Source organism: Elgaria multicarinata, chromosome 15 (genome assembly GCF_023053635.1).
Source record: "Elgaria multicarinata webbii isolate HBS135686 ecotype San Diego chromosome 15, rElgMul1.1.pri, whole genome shotgun sequence".
In the NCBI taxonomy this organism is placed as follows: domain Eukaryota; kingdom Metazoa; phylum Chordata; class Lepidosauria; order Squamata; family Anguidae; genus Elgaria; species Elgaria multicarinata.
Window position 1 is genome coordinate 23,738,112 of NC_086185.1, and position 19,844 is coordinate 23,757,955.

Here is a 19,844-nt window from a genome sequence, read left to right on the forward strand (position 1 = left end):
ATGTCGTCTGAACAGGGTCTTACAGTTGTTGTCTTGCAAGGTAAAACTATAGTTTTGAGTGGGTGAGCAGCTTACTAGCTTCAAAAGAGAGTTCATAAAATGTTCCAGTCTTGTATTTACTCATTCTTGTGCCTCAGGTGCGGCCTCCGGCATTAGGAGAGGAGCAGTTCTCCCTCACCCCAGGGCATCAGTGGCTGACACGATGAAAGACTGTATGTTGGGTGGCAGCAAAGGGCTGCCCTCGCGCTTTCCAGTTTCTCAGGGGTAACTGGGGCAGGTGGCTTTATTTGTATATCCAGGTTTTGACTAAGGCAGGGTTTTTTCTCTCTCCTTACAGCCAGATGAAGTGGTGATCTGACCCTGCTTGCTGCCTCCCATGCTGTTATTTGGTCATTCTGCTCCTAATCCTAGTTGGGGAGTGATAGGGGTAGAGCAAAGGAAATCTGGTGCATGTTATCATGGAATTAGCATTCCCCGATCTGAGGTCATCTCAATGATACATGCATTTTTGACTGGTAATCCTTAACCAATCGGTTTGTGGTTCTGTTACAAATGAATCCAGGCAACTCTCTGTGGATTGGCTGAGAGAGCCTGATGTCACCACTGCACAGCAAACAGTTGGAACACGGCTGTTCCTGGTTTCTGTCTCCCCAACGCCAACACTGCTCCCTTTCTTACCAAAATCTATTGAACAGTAACTGATTTGCAACAGAAGGGTTGTCAGTTTGGGTAGCTGGAGGCTCAGAACTTCACGCCAAGTTCTCACCTAAGCATCAGCAGGTGAACTAATAAGAAAATGCCATGCCCAGAACATGCAACCCTCTCTGGTTTGGGCATACAGAACACTGGAGACCCACTGAACAACCTCAAAAGGGAGATTATCTCCATTCAAAGAAGCCCTTGGAGCAAAAAGCTCAGCGCTTAGCAGGAAAGGGAGAATTGCCTCCTTCACGGCAGCCACACGGAAGGAACAGAAAAGCCTCTGGCTTGTTGCAGGTGAAGCAAAGGGGATTCAGAATCAGATAGCAAACAGGACAGGAAGAGACAGCTTCCCTGGAGGGTTGGTGGGGTGTCCCAGCAAAAAGCTTTGAAGTGTGCATTTCTCCACAGCCCTTTCCTATTTGAAGGTCCTTATTGGATTCACTTTTTCTGGCCTTGCTCCCAGAATGCTAACCAGCATATTTACATGAGGATTCCAAAATGTAGCATAGTAACCCAGTTTTGAGATCCAGGGGAGTCACGCAGGACAGGTTCAGTTGGCAGAAGACACAACACCGAGGGCACATGCGGAATGTGCCAGCAGCCACCATGCAGGGAGAAGGCAGCACCCAGGAAGGAGGGAACGATCCGGGCAACTTCCCTCCAGCACGGAGGATTCTGCCCAGGTTCGCTTCAGAGTTGAGAATTCCACCGAGGTTGCAATTTATTAGGTTGTGTGTGACCTACACAGGATTATTTTTATTTATTTATATTTTGCCATCAGTGTGCATTGGGCTTTACAGTGCACAAGAGGACGGGTCTCTTCTCTGAGGAACTTGCAATCTGCAATCCAGCTCAGGGGAAATAACAGAGGAAGGAGAGAAAAGGTTTGTAAACAGGGAAAGGAGATGTCATTTCTGCTGCATGTGCTTGGTTTTAGTTATGGGCTTGAGAACTAGATTAGGGGTTGTGCCAAAAGCTTTGCAGGGAAGATGGGTCTTCTGGAAGAACTTTGAAGAAAGTACAAGATGGGAAGGGATCTATCTTACTAGCACAGTGGTTCTCAACCTTTTTTGCTCCATTCCCCCCTTTCACCATTGTTTGGAATATAATTCCCCCCTTCCCAAGGTAGTCTAACTCAAAAGGTGCATTCCAAATAATATGTATATAATAATCTTTATTTTTTTCTATATTAGTCCCATTTAAAGGGGCAACGCAAAGCATGCCCCCCCCCTTTTACATTCTCAGCTCCCATGCTTTGCGTTGCCCCTTTAAATGGGAAGCTTGAAACTTCTAGTATTGCGAGGGAGGGAGGGAAAAGAGAGCGAAGGCCTGGCTTTTGCAGACAACATGACACTTTTCTGGGACGTTTTTAATAACATGTGTAGGAAGACATAATCTACAGGACATCATACTTTGTTTAATAGTGGTCCCAATTCCCCCCCTGGAACCCTAAAATTCCCCCACCCGGGGGGAATTCTCCCCTTGTTGAGAACCCATGTACTAGCATCTTTCAGATGTATCCTGATGAGGACTTTGTCCAATCCTTACCTCCACACAGTGCCACGGCCTCACAACCTTTCTGAAATCAGAGCATGGCCGCATATAGCCCCAAATCTCTGAACTTCTGACTTCCCCAGTCCCAGCATGGTGGTAGCATTACTAGGCCAGCCAGAGGGGCTATTTTTAGCTCTTCCTCCCTGATAGCGATCACACCCTTTTACCTCTCTTTGCTGCTGAAAGTGTTATGAATGACTCAGCCATTGTGGCTTGCTTGTGATCAGTAAGCTGAGAGTTTCATTCGTGGGTTTGCATGCCGTCCTATTTCAGAGACGGAGTCAGTTTGCGGTGGGCAGAGGCCGTTGCTGCTGGGGACTTGCATCGCTTGGACATCCGTCAGAGCAAGGCCCACACATAGCTGAACTTGGGTTCAAGCTACACATGATGCTTGGTTATATCAGGGCCTTAGTCTAAAAAGACCCCAAATCATCTGCAGTTAGAGGCAGAAGTTCGTATGCACGGTGGTGTTTTTATCTCTTTCTCTGTGAGCGGTTCTGCTTATTAGAATGGGCACCTTTCAACTGCTTTTTGCTGGGGGGTGGGGCGGGGAGACTGCAGGTCAAAGAGTCATAGAATAGTAGTATTGGAAGGGGCCTATAAGGCCATCGAGTCCAACCCCCTGCTCAATGCAGGAACCTGCCTTAAGGTATCCCTGATAGATGGCTGTCCAGATGTCTCTTGAATGCTTCTAGTGTTGGTTCCTTTGTCATACTGCTCTAACAATCAGGAAGTTTTTCCTGATGTCCAGCCAGAATCTGGTTTCCTGTAACTTGAGCCCATGATTCCGTGTCCTGCCCTCTGGGTTGATTGAGAAGAGATCCTGGCGCTCCTCTGTGTGACAACCTTTCAAGTACATGAAGAGGGCTATCATGTCTCCCCTCAGCCTTCTCTTCTCAAGGCTAAACATGCCCAGTACTTTCAATCTCTCCTCATAGGTCCTAGCATCTTTTCCCCTGGCAGGCACAAAGAGCATCTCAAAGGAGGCCATATTGATAAACAAAGCAGCCACTGGTAAAGAGATGAGCACACACACACACCATTCCCCTACATGAATTTTCACCCCCAAAATGCAACTTCCTGCAACTGTTTTGGCTAAGCAATATTTTTTAAAACACACACAGACACCATTCATTTGGTTGTCATGAGTGGTTTAACGTTCACGCTAGCAAGAAAGGTGTGCTAATGCTCTCATTTTCTTCCTTCATTTTGCAATGCCCATTAAGTTGCCAGGCAGCCGGTTGCATGTGGGGTCCCCATCCTATGAGGGGCTCTGTTGCCACACTTCTTCAAGCAGAGGTCTTGCACACACACACACCCCTGGTTATCCTCCCCACTCCCTCCTCCCTTTGCATCCTTGGCAATTGCAAAGTGTGTCAGTGATCCATGAAGCTGCACATGTGCACTTGCTCTTTTCCCCACTGGCTGGCTGACCTGCCTTCCGGTGCATGAAATGTAGGGAGCCTCACACTGGCCTGGTTCAGACAGCACGCTAAATCCTGCTGCTTAATCACAAAGTGGTTAAGGGAATGCATTAAGGGTAATGCATTCCCTTAACCGTTTTGTGATTAAGCAGCAAGGTTTAGCGCGTTGTCTGAACCATGCAACTGTTGCTTCCTTGGCTTAGGAACATAGGAAGCTGCCTTATCCTGGTCCAACTAGCCAAGTATTGTCAACACTGACTGGCAGCTACAACTCTCCAGGGTTTTGTTGTTGTTTATTCGTTCAGTCGCCTCCGAATCTTCGTGACTTCATGGACCAGCCCACGCCAGAGCTTTCTGTCGGCCGTTGCCACCCCCAGCTCCCCCAAGGTCAAGTCTGTCACCTCCAGAATATCATCCATCCATCTTGACCTTGGTCGGCCCCTCTTCCTTTTGCCTTCCGCTTTCCCTAGCATCAGCCTCTTCTCCAGGGTATCCTGTCTTCTCATTATGTGGCCAAAGTACTTCAGTTTTGCCTTTAATACTATTCCCTCAAGTGAGCAGTCTGGCTTTATTTCCTGGAGTATGGACTGGTTGGATCTTCTTGCAGTCCAAGGCACTCTCAGAATTTTCCTCCAACACCACAGTTCAAAAGCATCTATCTTCCTTCGCTCAGCTTTCCTTATGGTCCAGCTCTCGCAGCCATAGGTTACTACGGGGAATACCATTGCTTTAACTATGCGGACCTTTGTTGTCAGTGTGGTGTCTCTGCTCTTAACTATTTTGTCAAGATTTGTCATTGCTCTCCTCCCAAGAAGTAAACGTCTTCTGAATTCCTGGCTGGGATTGAACCTGGAGCCTTCTGCATGCTAAGCGGGTGTTCTGCCACTGAGCTACGGCCACTGACTGTTTGAGCACCTCTTTCCTAAAGCGAGGTGGCCCCGTAGATAAAACAGGCACGTCTTGTTTCAGAATACTTGTAGCACTAACCTCTGGTAGAAGAGACATCTCATTTGTGGGGCTTTACTTAATTTTGCAATGCCGGTCTGATGACAGCTTGAGGGAGGGAGGGAGAGCCACACACACACACATACGGGGAGGGAGCGGAAGTCACAGAGCAGAACTGGAAATTGCACCCACATTTCCTGAATCGCAAGAAAGACGGCCGCAACGTTTTCAGAAGGGTGGGTCCGCTGTTGAAGCGCCTTCCCTCTGTTCTGTCCAAACATGCGTTTTCTTCTGCAAGGGAGAGGTCTGAACAACTATCTTGCCTCCCAGCCAAAAAAAAAGTTCTGAAAAAAATAACAAACCCAGAGCAGTTTTTCACTTTAAAAACAAACTTCCCTTTTTCACAAAAACAAGACAATGAACGGATAAAAAGATGAATTTCCTACACTTCGCCCCCCCCCAAGTGGGCAGCCCACCTGAAGCATGGTGGGAGGTGCAAGACCTGGCTGGTATGCATGCCTGTCGTTGTCTTAGCTGGTCTCCCCCAGGGCAAAGAACGCAATCTGAGCTCTTGTCTTCATGTGATTTCCATGTTGGCTGGGCTGTCAGTTGGTTTCCTTTCTGTAAGTGGTGGATACACCTCTCTGCCTCAGTGGCCTGGTGCAGCCGGCATGCTAAACCATGCTGCTTAACCACAAAATGCATTCCCTTAACCATTTTGTGGTTAAGCCGCATGGTTGAGCGTGTTGGCTGAACCAGGCCATGGTCTAGTCTGCACTACCAAACCTTCAGAGGAGGAGGGTTCTGAAGCATAAACAAAACAGTCAATTAAACTTGGATCCAAAGACTTAGGAGCCAGCTCCACAACTTGGTTAATTGCTCCCTGCCTGCACCAAGTAAAAGAATGGGGGTTTGTTCTTAAGCAACAGCAGTGTGTGATTTTCTAGTAAAGGCAAGGTAGAAAGGGTGATTGAGGTGTGTGTGTGTGTGTGTGTGTGTGTGTGTGAGAGAGAGAGAGAGAGAGAGAGAGAGAGAGAGAGAGAGAGAGTGTGAGAGAGAGAGAGAGAGAGAGAGAGAGAGAGATGATGCTAGGCCCATGCCACTGCGCCTTGACCGAGTCACACCCTTGGTTCATCTAGTCCGGTATTGTCAACACTGACTGGCAGCAGCAGTTCTCCAGGGGTCCAGGCAGAGTTCCGACTCCCCCAGCCCTACCTGGAGATGCTGCCAGGGACTGAACCCAGGATCTCTTGCATAACATCTGAGTACATCATTTTCAGCCAGGGAAAGAGCAGCCCGACAGGCGCAGAAAGGAGGCCTGGGGTCCTGGCTCCAGCCCAGGCGCTCAGTTACACCTTGCCCTTCCCAAGCCACGTGGAACAGCCAGAGTGCCTCTTTTCTCCATCACCTTTGCTCATGTTAATGACATGCCAAAGTTGACACCACAAGGAGGAAGGAAGGAAGGAAGTGATTAGGGCCACAGCCTGGGTGAGAGGAGCTTGGCCAGATCTGACCACAAGCAGCAGCAGCAGGAAAAGCAGATACCCAGAGCCTGGAGGAGCACACTAGCTTGCTACTGGTGGTGCTGGTGGGCTTGAGAGAGCCAAGGCTCTTCAAGCCATGATAGGGCAAACAGGCATTTGCCGTCTGACAGATATATGACAGGCTTCCACTAGTCCTGTTTCTGGGATGTCTATGCTGTAGAGTGACCTCCCTCAACCTGGCGCCCGCCAGATGTTTTGGACAACAACTCCCAGCATCCCCAGCCACCTGGCTGGGGATGCTGGGAGTTGTTGTCCAAAACATCTGGCGGGCGCCAGGTTGGAAAAAACTGCTGTAGCACAACGTTATTCATGATGTTTTGTGCGTTTTAACTTAAACGGGCCCCCAAACGGACTGTCCTGAGCTGCCGGCCCGTAGTCCCTGCGCGCGGTTGTAGGCGACCACTCCTCGCCGGCCGGTGCTGCCTCGCAAAACCTCCTGGGGGCGGCAGCGCTCTGCGCGGGGACACCGCGGCTTCCTCCCCCCCCCCCCCGAAGCCTCGCTCTGCAGTGGAGCCATCACATCCCTGGCGCCCGTCTCCTGCTGGCTCCTCCACGGCTGGGATCAAGCCGGGGGCCCTTTTCCGTCTCCAGTCCTGCCGTTTTGCGTGAGGCGGAGAAGGTGGCTTTGTGCAGGCTCCGGGAGGGGAGGGACGCCAAGCACGCTCCGGCTGCGTCCTCGCAGGACCGTGGAGGTGCGTGAGCTTTTCTTTCGTGGGAGGGGGGGATTGTGTGGAATTGCACCCGCATTGCCTATGCGGGCCTCCCGTCAGCTGGCGATGCTCCGAGGGTGGTGCGCCGCCCGGCCGCCCCCTCGAGCCAAGAGTGGCCCCGCGCGCCCTTTCTGACCATGCCAGTCTCGTAAGTCGAGGCAGCCACAGAGAGAGCCACAACCCCCTTGTGTCCAAGCTCGGCTGCTGCTTCACTCACGGTTGCATCCTAAAAATACCCTCTGCAGAGGCGATGTGTGAGCGATGTGTGAAAGCCCACGTGTGAACGGGCATTGCAAGGAGGCCCAGAGGAGCGTTTGCCTGCCATCCCTCTGGCTGCTTTCTCCCTAAAGGTGTGTGGGCTTGCGGCCCAGTGCCTGCTTTCGTAAGTCCGCCCACACAAGCAGGAGTGAATGCAATTGAGGCCCCAACATACAGGTCTACAGGGAGCTGCCATCAAGTGAGCCAAAGGCCACATCCAGCCCTGCACCGTTGACATTCTGACTGAAAGCAAGGGCTCGCCAAGGTCTCAGGTGGGAAGTTCCCCCGTTCCCACTTGGAGATGCTGTTGGAGATTGAATCCGGGGCCTTCTGCGTGCAAAGCAGCAGCTCAGCCGCTGCGCTACGGGCCCCAAAGGCGCCTCTTTGTGTGCTTCTCAGTTTCCCCCTTTATCCTTCGAATAATATTTACAACTTTGTTAAGGTAGGGAACGTTTTATGGGACAGCGGGGCCCTACTTGTATCCAGTGCTGGGCAGGACGCAAGAATGGGCCGCTCGCTCAATGCAGGTAAGACGGGCATGCAATAACCTTTTGTAAGATGCTTTGAACTTCCTCGCGAGTAGAGGCGGTTGTGGTGGCAGTGGCTGGAATAGAGGAGTTCCTTTTAGAAGACGGCGTGACAAATTGATGAAGGAGAATGTGGCGTTACACCCCACAAGTCAATTCCAAATGTATGTCTGCAGTGTGTAAGTCTGTGGTTTTTAGAATGTTGGCCTGAGTGGGCGGAGTTAGAATGTCTTGGGAGGGGGGAGGAGTGATATATAAGGGAAAGACAGAGGGGATTGAGAGATCTTTTCAGAGTTCTTTTCAGGAAAGCTTTTCAGGGAGACTTGTTAGGTACTCTTAGAGTCTGTAGTGCTCTCTGTGTTTATGGTACTTAAGTTCTGGGAAATTTGAGAGTCAGTGTAGTGAGTGGTGTCTTTAGAGTATGGTGTGCACGTAGTGGATGTATATTAATCAATACTGAGAATAAAGAAAGTTCAAGAGTGATTGTGTGAGAAAAAGGAAAGCGTGAATGTGAGAGTGACAGGATTGTATGGAAGGTTTCAAAAAGGTTTTTAAATGTTGTTATTTGAAACAAAGCTTATGAACTTTTAAAAATAAATTTTGATTGTTTTGTTTTAAAACTACCACAAAAATCCCACGTGTCTGTTTGGCATTTATCATCTTAAGTTTACACATTCAGCACTCACTCTGACAATCATTCACCTAAGCAGATATAACTCACAGCACATTATTATATATATTAAAATCCTTCTCCATTTTAAACCCCTTTCTCCACATAGTTTGGAGGAAGGTGGGCTTTATCCCTTGCCTCAGGCTTATCAAGTGGTGGTGCTTGGCTTGAGCAGGGAGTAGCCTCGGCCGGGTCTGGTGTTCAGAGCCTGTGTCCCCCCATAATAAGTGGTGGCAGATGTGAGGTCTGGTGTTCAGAGCCTGTGTCGTGGCAGAGAAGAAGTCAACAAAGCCCCATCCATGGGAAGAGATACTACAACGGATGGCTAGTTGCTGCAGTGTAGGGGAGAAGTGACCAGCAAGGGAGGGATGTTGCTCTCAGACCCTGCCTGGGCTTCCCAGAGGCATCTGGGCTGACCTCTGTTAGAAGCCAGATGCTAGGCTTAGACTGGCCCACCTTGGTCTGACCCAGCAGGGCTCGTCCTGTGTTCTGCTCCTAAGGCGCTTGCAGAGGGGCAAGGCGTCAGCAGTTTCCAGTTTCTCTGAGCCCCGTAATGTGACATAAATTGGAATGTCTGATCCTCTGAAGCTTTTGTGAATGAAAAGACACAGTGACTTTATGTTCAGCATCCTCAGGAGAAAGGGCAGCTGCTAGACCAACGAAGTCCCACCTCGCTGCTGCGCATGGATGCCCTTTTGCTGCACAGCCCATGCAGCATGCCGGGTTACTTCCCGTTAAATACATATTTACCATCCATTGGTATTTGACACAATCATCGTCCTCGTTTAATTGGGGGAGGCAGCTCAACTGGGATTGCGATTTGCATCTTATTTAAATAGCAATCAAATATTGCAGGCAGGCAGTGGGGTGGCGCAGAGTTCAAGGAGCAGCTCGTGTTGGGCAAACAAGTAATAATCCTTTGCAAACACAGCAGCGAGCTGAGCAAATAGGAGCAGGGCAAATTGCTAGCGTGTCTGGCCGGAAGAGAAGCCCCCTGGCCCAGGGCAGAAGCAGGAGCCAAGCCGGGTGACTCCTGTCTCTGGAATTACCTGGGGGATCTTTCCATGCTTGAGGGGTGGTGAGTGCTGTTCCGGAAGGAGAGCGGGACTCCGATGTATACCCATGTATTTTGTGTCAGGGGTGTGTAGGTAAAAGCAACTGGAGAAGGGGTGGTTTTCATTAGGAAAATGGCACAAGGGCAACCATGAAAGGTGCTGCTCACCACCACTCCAACGCCCGTGCTGGACTGTGTGTGTGCGTGAGAGAGAGAGAGAGAGTTCAAAAAAGAATTCCAGAACAATAAAATCAACATCCATTTATGTGGCATGTTGGGCTACAATCCTATACACACTTATCTGGGAATAAATCCCATGGAATTCAATGAGGCTTCCTCCTAAGGAGACGTGTATAGGATTGTACTGTCAGAGTGCTGAAAGTGGTTTTGCAGAAATGATCTCCTTACTCTTCAAAACAGCCCTGAAAGGTGGGTCTGTGGTGTTATCCCCATATTGCAGGCATAGGGGTGGGGAGGGTTTGCAGAAATCCGTGATCAAGTTCAAGGCAGAGGTGAGACTTGAATCCTGGTCTCTCTGGCTCCCAGCTCACTCTCTTAGCTAGCTCCGAAAGCCCATTCAAATGTACGGAGAGTACTGTCACTTCCAGCTCGTGTGCCTAACTCAGCAGTGCTTGTGGCTAAATGCTTCCTGGTCAGCTGTGCCTCGTGGGTTAGTTGATCCATCCTCCAGTCTGGGGGATCTCCCAGGTTCCTTCCACTGTTTGAAGGATCAGGTTTTTCTGGTTAATGTTGCTGGTAGGTTTTTATCACTCTGCAGTTGCCTCTTCAATAAAAACTCACCTTTGTCCTCCTTTACCCTGGAGTTGCCCCTGCCGTGTCTAAAGGTCTCTGTCTCATTCTGTCTTAAGAGGGCTTAAGTGTGTGTAGCAATCCCAGGGCAGGGGTGGGCCAAGAAGCAGGTGCTCATCAGCAGTAGCTTGGCACCTGTTGCTTGTTCCAGCTGCTGGGAATCCCCAAGGAATGAAGGCAGGCTGGGGGATACGATCCTGTAGGAGAAATGTGGATAGAATAGACAGAGGGCTCCAAGCTCTGGGGCTGGGGTACAGGAAAGTGTCCCCCTCTGTGCAGGTAACCAGGTGTGTTAAGAGCAGGTGAGCAAAGAACCCAAGTGCAAAGAGTCGAGGCAGCCTGAAGAGGATACATGTTCCACTTTTCTTTCTTAGAAATATGTATACACATCTGGATTCTTCATCCCCTAAATGCTTATCCTGCTGTTCCAGTTGTTGGGGAGCAGAGGGGGGGATTGCAGTAAATCCTTCCCCTTTATTTCCAGTACGAGCAAGCTCAGCCTTCTCCAACCTATTGGCCTCCAGATGTTTTGGGCTTCAGCTCCCATCTGTCCCAACCAGCATGGCCAATGGTCAAGGATTCTGGGATATGTCATCCAAAACATCTGGATGGCACCAGGTTGGGAAGGCTGGGCTGGCTTTACACATAGACCTTTAGAAAAATTCCAGGCAATAGCGAGATTCTCAGACTGTTAAATGATTTTTTCTTAAGGTGTTCATCCTTCAAACTATTTACTTACTAAGCAAGTAGCTGCTAAATTCTCAGTTATTTCTCAACGCAATTTGACTTGTCTCATGTGCAGCAGGTTTTACAAGGACATGATCTGCAAAAGTAGCAGTATTTAACTTTGCATTAGAAATAAGTCTTTTTCATCATTCTGGATCACAAATGTGAGGAGTTGGATCTAGGAACTACTTTCTATGGACAGAAAGATTCTGCTCACGGAAGGTGCCTCTTGCCGATTGCTGGGGATCCCCCTTTCCCTTCTTCCTGCCCCACAGCTCACCCCAGCAGGGTTCCCCAAACCTCTGTAGCATTTTCAGAGCACTGATGGGGGAAGGAAGGGATGGGGAAGACCCAGTTGCACGTGCCAAAATCTGGATCCAACCCAATATGTGAATAAGCATCATGCCCGCCTAAAAAAACCGAAATCGGATATGTGCTCCACTACAAGGTACAAATGTAATTCACTCCAGTCCTTGGCATACAGACTGAGAAAACTGGTACTGTACCTGTTAGACAGGTGAGGTTGGAGGGCACTTGGCTAGAAGGTTCAGATGTTAAAGAAACCATGGGTTTTCTGGATTTATCTGCAGAAGAGTGTGAAGGAGGGACTCCTCTTGAAGCAGACCAGCTCCTTCCAGAGGTGGAAGAGGAGGTACTTCAAGCTGCGAGGACGGACACTCTATTATGCCAAGGACTCCAAGGTAAGGAGGGTATGGAAAGGAACCTGTACCGTGGCCAGGTGGAGCCCGGGAGAAGGGCTCCTGTATCTTAGAGAGAATTTTGGCAGGTGCTGGATGAAGGCTGTAGTGAAGCTCCTCCTGCTAAAATTCTCTTTTGCCACTCTGAGAGGCAATAAAGGTATTAAATTTGGACACCCAGATTTAGCAGGCAAGCCCCAGGCCAAGGAGAGAGGGGCAAGGAATTCAAAACATGCCATCTCCCCTGAGTGCTGCAGTCACCAGCTCGTTTAAGAAAAAGACCTCTCAAATGTAGGCGATCTCGAAATCGGTACTAAAAATACACAGAAATAAGTCGGCTGGAATCCACCCATTTTCTTCATCTGTGTAGCGTTGTGCATCAGAGCTTAAATGTTGAGACTTTAATATATGAAAGGGACCTGGTTGGGTGGAGGAAAGGGCAGAATACCTGCCATGTGGTGGTTGGCTTCAAACTCTAAGCGGATCAGGATCTGTCTCCAGCAACGCATCCTTTGCTTTCTCCCCTCCTCTTTCCAGTCACTGATCTTTGATGAAGTGGATTTGTCAGATGCCAGCGTAGCAGAAACCAGCACCAAGAACATTAACAACAGCTTTACGGTATGTCTGCCACCTGGAACTGGCAAGTTTCCCGGTGGGAATGTCTACGGACTTCCAATGATGGCCTGTGGTCCGGCAAAGTCTGTCTTTGCTTTCTTCACCCTGATGAGCCAGTTCTGCCGACTCAGCCAAGAATGTTCTAGATGAAGGAGGCAAATTCTGGGAGGAATGTAGCTCAGTGGTAGAGCACCTGCTTTGGGTGTGGAAGGTCCCTGGTTCAATCCCTGCCATCCCCAGTTAAAAAGCATCTCATGTAGCACGTGATGGAGAAGATATCCCATCTCACCTGCCCGAGACTCCAGCAAGTTCTTCCTGGTCAATCTAGACAATTCTAGATTGACGGCAAAATAGTTTGACCTAGAAGGAACCAACTTCCTATGAAGATAGGAGTTTTTCTCCACTTCTCATAATATTTGAGCTCCGGCATCATCCAGTGAATTTGATTGGCGGAATATTCAGCATGGATTGCTGCTCTTCACACTATCCATAATTCATTTATGGAGCTCACTGCCACAGGAGATGGGGGATAGCCTGCAGCTTGGATGCCTTTAAGAGCAATCGGACCACTTTGTGGAAGAGGCAATGCCATCGATGGCTGTTGCTGAGGTTGGCAGGATGGAATGTCCAGATTCCGATGAAACCCGTTGGATGGGGTGGTTGGTTGGTGGCCCCTGTGCTGTTTGGGGCCCCCAGGAAGCATCTGGTTGGCGAGTGTGCAGGGTGGATTTGATTTAAATCGATTTTATTTTAATCACGATTTAAATCACTACTCAGAAAGACTCGATTTAATCATGTGACTCCCCCCCCCAAAAAAGTGTGCTCTTCCTCGCTATATTTTACACAACTCAGGATTACCAAAGTTCTTGCTGGTATAATCTTAATATTAACAACCAGATGAAGGTTTCATTTTTAGAATAGGAACTTTTCAGATTAGTTTTACAGTTATGTATAAAAAATACTGATTTGGTTATACTATTAGAAACACATCATAGATAGATAATTATGAAATTATTGCGAGGTGAACTATCTCCAGTTTAATAGGTTAATCGTTCACATTTGGACAACTTTTCTGCTGTACTTTTATTGGAAGGAGAAAAATAATCTTACAGAAACCTCTGGAAAAGCATGACATTGTGAATGGATTAATGGAATTCATTTACCAAAAAATTAAACAGCCTCATACTCCATAATTAAAAACTAATCCTTATTTCATGATTAATAACCTTTGGACTATAATGTATCTTAAATAGAACACTATCTTTAGATAGATTTTTCCTCAAAAAGCATTTTATTTAAAAAATCCGATTTAAATTAAAAAAAACCTGGGTTTTTTTGTTTGTTTTAAAAAAATCATTGATTTTTATCCACTCTGCCAGTGTGGGAAATGGATTCTGGGACAGATAGACCTTTGGTGTGATCCAGCTGCACTGTTCTTCTGCTCACCGTATTCTTCTCTCAGGTGATCACGCCGTTCCGAAAACTCATCTTGTGTGCAGAGAACCGGAAGGAGATGGAAGACTGGATTGGTGCCCTGAAGTCTGTCCAGAAATGGGAAATCAATGAGGTGGTAGAACGAGTGGTGCCCCTTGAGGGGAGGATGACGTAGCGTTGGCCCTAAAGAGAGAGAGAGAAAGGCTGAGAGGTGGGGCAGAGATGGTGTCCTCAGAGGGCGTTTGCTGTTTTTACTCCTAGAACCACTGGTGGACATTCATAGAATCATAGAATAGCAGAGTTGGAAGGGACCTACAAGGCCATCGAGTCCAACCCCCTGCTCAATGCAGGAATCCACCCTAAAGCATCCCTGACAGAGGGTTGTCCAGCTGCCTCTTGAAGGCCTCTAGGGTGGGAGAGCCCACAACCTCACCAGGCAACTGATTCCACCACTACGCTATTTACGTTAATGCAGCTTTTCAATGTGTAGGCTGAGGATCAGTACCTGGAATTCTTGTGGCCAAACCCAGCCCCTGATAGGATGTAGTAGCAGCCGTTTTTTGCAGTTGCCAATTCAGGAGCATCAGAGGTGTATGGAGGGAAAGGTTGCAACGGCAACAGGCCACGCTGGCAGCCCAGATTGGGGGATGGGTCCTCTGTAGACCTCGCTGCTGATCGTCAGGGATGAAGAGACCTCTCTAGTAGAGAGGGGTGGACCCTTTAACCGGAAAAGAAAGGGTTCCATTCTAAGCCTTTCTCCTGTCAACGGAGAGACGTTCTTGTAGCTCAGGGCAATCCTGGATCTGTCCTTGTTGCCTCCTCCCTGGTCAACACCTGCTTCTTTTCTGTGATGTCTCAGGCCTCCCAGTTCAACATGGAGCACTTCTCTGGCATGCACAACTGGTACGCTTGCTCCCATGCCCGGCCCACCTTCTGCAACGTCTGCCGGGAAGCCCTCTCTGGGGTTACATCCCACGGCCTCTCCTGTGAAGGTACGTGGCTCCTACCTCTTGCTTGTAAACCCTTCCATCCCTTGTTAGACACAAGTGGGGAATTATTATTATTATTATTATTATTATTATTATTATTATTATTATTATTTCTTACCCGCCTCTCCATTTGGATCGAGGCGGGGAATAATAAATATAAAATACATAAACCTGAATTGAAAACATAGTATACATTATTAAAACATCCTAAAAACATCCTGAAATGCACAGAAGATGTATGCGGAGATGCAGGCTGTAGAGCAGTGGGGTGGTGAACCCTTTGGCCTGCTTTTTGTCTTGCATCCAGCAGAACCACTCAAGCTAGGAATGATCTTCTGAACTCCATTTTACAACCTTTTCCTGGTCACCCAACGGAATTCTTAATGTCCCTATTATTTCAGAACACAGACAAATAAATCACCGAGCAAGTAGCCAAGTTTTTGAACTTGGCCCTTTCTATTAGATCAGCCTTCCTCAACCTGGGGCGCTCCAGATGTGTTGGACTACAACTCCCAGAATGCCCCAGCCAGCTGGCTGGGGCATTCTGGGAGATGCAGTCCAACACATCTGGAGCGCCCCAGGTTGAGGAAGGCTGTATTAGATCCTCTATGATAACTTGTCTTTTTAATAGCTAACTGTACGCTAAGTGTTTCCGTAAGTAACTGTTGTTGAAATGGTCTATTGGCTGCAATAAATTGTTGTTGTAACCACTCAAGCACAACATCAAAGCCCTTCAAGGTGCAACCAGAGGTTCTCTGATCCTCGAGAAGCTTTTGCTAGGTGCAGGATCATACCTTGCCACCATGAGCGGAGGGCTGGCCGTATCTCTTATCCGTCAGAGCTGCGTTTCTTATATTCTTGCGTTCCTCTCCTTCTGCCACGCCAACTCCTGTGTGCTTCCCCCCCTCCCCTTTTTCCCCATCCTAGTTTGCAAGTTCAAAGCCCACAAGCGCTGTGCTGTAAGAGCCACCAACAACTGCAAATGGACCACCCTGGCCTCTATAGGAAATGACATCATTGAAGATGAAGACGGGGTAATTCACCACCACCCCTCCTTGGTCGCACATGCAGAGCAGCTCGAGTCGGGGGGCCTTGGGGCAGCAGATTCAGCTGTCGGTGTGCCATCCTTGTGCCTGGTGCTAACAGCTGGGCAGGTGCGGCCCCTCGTGAGTGTGCCTGTCGCATCTCTCTGAGGCCTCCTGCAAAGGAGGCGGCTGGATCTGCTGGCAGGCACGCAACCCCTGCCTCCCCTCTGAGCTCTGCCTTCTCTTCTCAGGTGGCCATGCCCCACCAGTGGCTGGAGGGGAACCTGCCCGTCAGCGCCCGCTGTGCCGTGTGCGACAAGACGTGCGGGAGCGTGCGGAGGCTGCAGGACTGGCGCTGTCTTTGGTGCAAGGCGATTGTAAGAGACGCCCGTTCTGCTTTCCTGCTCTTTTCTCCAGCTCTCCCACCTGCAGCTGCTACAGGATCTTGGCTCCTGCCCTGCCGGTGGGGAAGGTGCTGGCATCTCTACCACCACCTCCCCACATGCCAGCGGAAAGGAAGCTCTAGGCTGCAATGGGATGAATTGTGGCTTCGTTGGGACCTGTGCTGGGAAGTGTGGGGCCAGCAGCTCACCCTTAAATGAATATCTGATTCCATTCCAAGCCTTGTGGAAGGAAATGGGGCTATCGCATTCCTTTGACTCTTGCGTGGAGAGGAAAGGGCGATGGAGGGGGCAGTGCAGGTGGACGGGGGAGCGAGAGACAGGAGGGCCCAGGAAGAAAAGGGTGGTTTGGTTTGGAGAAAAATGGCTGTGAAATAAATGCCCCCCTTGCATGGAAACACAGCCTTTCCTAACCTGGTCCGCTCCAGGTCTGTTGGATAACAACTCCCATCATCCGCAGACAACACATGTGGGAGACACCAGGTTGGGGAAGGACCGCGTAAAGGAGACTTTGGTCTTTTCTTCGCCCTCAAAGGAAATGGGAGGCTGCAAAGTAGGAAAACCGCCTTCTGTTGGCCTAGCTCTGGTTGGCGTTGGGCTAAGCAAGCCCGCCTGGACGTCTTCCCCTCCAGGAGGGAGAAGGGGCAGAATCTCAGGGCTACGTAGGAAAAAGAAGGAGGAGAGGTACAGGTGACTGAAATGTTTGCCTTGCTACTGGGGGGCCCATTTGTGGGACGTTGACCATAGCCATTGGTATGCCGAGGGACATTACGAAGGGCTGAAAACCTTTTCCTGGCTATGTGCTTTTGCTGTTCTGCCTGGTGAAGAGCCCTGTGTGGGCCGTGAGGTCTGCACACTCTAACCAAAGCAGTCACAAGCACAGGAGACAGTGTTTGTGCCTGCTTTGTGTCTCAAGAGTTCATTATAGACAGGCCCCGGAGAGAGCCGTTTTCTGTGCTGGCAACTGAACAATCCCCATTCCCAGTCGCCAAGGCCCTCCCTGGGCATGATTTGGGCCACCAGCTCCCTAGCAGGGCTGTGGTCTGTGCTGTGGGTGGCCCTGAGCACAGGCCTGGTCCTTTCCTACCCCTCTGCCTCCGGGAGGAGCAGCCTTCCTAACCTCTCCCATCTCTCCTCTCCCTGTCAGGTCCACAGCGCCTGCAAGGAGCAGTTTGGCAAGAAGTGCCCCCTGGGGCAGTACAAGGTCTCCATCATCCCCCCCACCGCCCTCAACAGCATTGACTCAGACGGTACGTAGCGAGGGCTGGCAGAGGGCCTCGTCCATCTCTTAGCATCTTTTTCCTGTCGTCTCTGATGGTCGGGGGCTCCACTTTTCCAAAACTCCCTAGGAAGGTTCTAAACCAGCCTTCCCCAACCTGGTGCACTCCGGAATTGTAGTCCAGCACATATGTAGGGCACCAGGTTGGGGAAGGCTGCTCTGAAAACAGTTGCGGGGTAGCCTCAGTTCCAGCTCTTTCTCCCTCTGGTGCTGGCTTCCGTTGCTCCTATAGACCAGTGGTGCAGCCCTTCTCTGCTGTCTGTCTCTCTAATGAGTCCTGCCTGCTCAGGACTCATTAGAGCCCCCATCACTGCCTGCTCAGCGATGGGGAGGGAGCCACTGGGTAAAGCTTGTTCTGCTCCCAGCAGTGCAAATCCTGCCACTGGGTAGAGCCTGTGCTTCGCACGCGAAAAGTCCCAGGTTAAATCCCCGGCTTCTCCAAGGAGGGCAAGGAAAGAATCCTGCCTGAAGAGCCGCTGCTGCCAGTCAGTGTCGACAATACCGGTCTAGATGGATCAGTGGTCTGGCTCCGTATAAGGCAGCTTCGGATGTTGCTAAGCACTTGCTGTTTTCCCTGGCTGCGTCTGTCGGCTCATGCAAAAAAGCTCTGGGGAGCGGATGGAATGGGATTGGGACCCAGTTGCTCAGTTTCCGCTGCGGCGTTCCCTCTAAGTGTTGAAGTCTGAGCCTCAATGGGCGGCTTTACCCTGGGGGGGGGGAGAGGGGGCTGAGCAGGACTTCTTCCCCGAGACCCACCCACCCCCGGTACCCAAGAGACTCCAATGCCCTTGTAGAATGGGCTTGGCCGTGGCTCAGAAGCATGGTTGCCAAGCACAGTAGAGTCCATCTGGCCCTGCTGGTTTAAGAATGTTCTCCTGGGCCTCTTGGCTGCTTTGGCGCTTTTGCGGCTTCCGGCGCTCTCTGTGTCTATTGGCGCTGGAGGAGGGGCAGAGGAGGACGATACAAGAGAGTGGGGGGTTTGCCCTAAGAGGCCACGACGGGCTGTGCCTGCAGCATAGATGAGTTTTGCTCTGAATTGCAAAGTCTGAAGATAGATGTGAAAAGGCAGCTTGTGGGGCCGGTGGGGCGGCTGTTTGCGGAAGTTGGTTATGTCAATGGCCGGGGCGAGGGGGTGGGGGTGGCTCTTCAAATTGCTGAAAAGATTTGAGCTGCTGGTGGCGATGGGGATGGGGGGGGCGCACAAGGCTTCCTGCTCAGTGGGACTTTTTGTTCTGCTCCCAGCAGTGCAAATCCTGCCAGCTGGCTTTGGCCGGAGCTGAGCCGGACGTCCCAGAGCCTGGCATCGATGCTCGGTCTGCTATTGATCAGTCGTCGTGGTGCCAGGCTTGGCTCCGCCGATGCATTTTGCTCCCAGTTTAATTTCTTCAAAGTGCTCGCTGACGGAAACTCCTTTGCAACTTCCCCCCAGTGCCTGGCCTGCCTGCCTGCCTGCCTTGCAGTCTGTGCTGCTGTTCTCTGCTAAGGAGAGGATTCCCACGTCTCAGGGCAGCCTCCAAGCATCCTGGCATTTTGTATTCGGTTGCTTAGAGCTTGTTCCCAGCTAGAACTGGCTCTTCACTTGTCAGAACCTACAACCCTCGTTACGCAACCTAGATTTGTGAATGCCGGGGAACTGTGCCCATGCCAACGTGGGTGGGGGCGTCTTGGCAGCGCCACGGGAGGAAAAGAGGGTGAAGAGGGGGACACGACCGTGGTGTACGAAATTATTCATAGCATGGAGAAAACTAACAGGGGGAACGAGGTTCTCCTCTTATCTCTAAGAGGGTGGAAGTGTCAGGACAGACAAAAGCAGAATCCCGGTCAATTTATTTGTAGATTGCATTGCCCACGATGCATTGTGCTCAAAGTGGTGCACAAAACAGGCAAATGCGATCACCCTAATTATAACGCAGTTCATTTAAAATGTATCAGAATGTTTCTGATAAGACTTACCAGGAGATCAGTTAACAATATCCGATGATGATAACAACAACGTAAGAGAATTTGCTAAACACTTTGTGTTGAGGAACTTAACAATAAGATACATCATCCACATCAAGCTTGGAGCAAAAAGAGGAAAGGGAAAAACCCACAAGGCACTTCGAGCAGCCCGCTCTCAAATAGCAGAATGGGACCCTTCTCTCACCAGGGTCCCACATCCTGAGCAAATAAAGGCCAACTCATAATCCTCAGGGCAATCCTTCCTTTCCATACATTTATGGAATTTTCTGCCGTTAGAGGTAGCGATGGCAGTGGGCGTAGATGGCCTCCCAACAGCTGCTAGCCATGATGGTTGTATGGGACCTCCTTGTACAGAGGCAGTCTATCCAAAGGCCAGATAATGGGCACAAACAATATGTTCTATTTGTGGGCTCCCCAGAGGCATCTGCTTTCCACGGGGGAGGGACGTGACGCTGGGCAGGAGGGACTTTGTGTCTGAACCCTCCTGCCAGAGCGCTAGATGAACTAGGGTGTCTGT

At 50.0% G+C, this 19,844-nt stretch overlaps 1 protein-coding gene across 3 annotated transcripts in view; it reads left to right on the top strand.

Moving 5' to 3' along the window:
• The window catches only part of DGKK (diacylglycerol kinase kappa), a 56,490-nt gene that overhangs the window by 14,518 nt on the left and 22,128 nt on the right, over positions 1-19,844 (top strand). For all 3 annotated transcript variants that reach the window (XM_063141989.1, XM_063141990.1, XM_063141991.1), the window contains exons 2-8: positions 11,515-11,625; positions 12,160-12,240; positions 13,700-13,804; positions 14,531-14,663; positions 15,588-15,694; positions 15,937-16,062; positions 17,234-17,336. In XM_063141989.1, the coding sequence (XP_062998059.1) occupies positions 11,515-11,625; positions 12,160-12,240; positions 13,700-13,804; positions 14,531-14,663; positions 15,588-15,694; positions 15,937-16,062; positions 17,234-17,336 (766 nt within the window). The remainder of the gene's footprint in view (positions 1-11,514; positions 11,626-12,159; positions 12,241-13,699; positions 13,805-14,530; positions 14,664-15,587; positions 15,695-15,936; positions 16,063-17,233; positions 17,337-19,844) is intronic.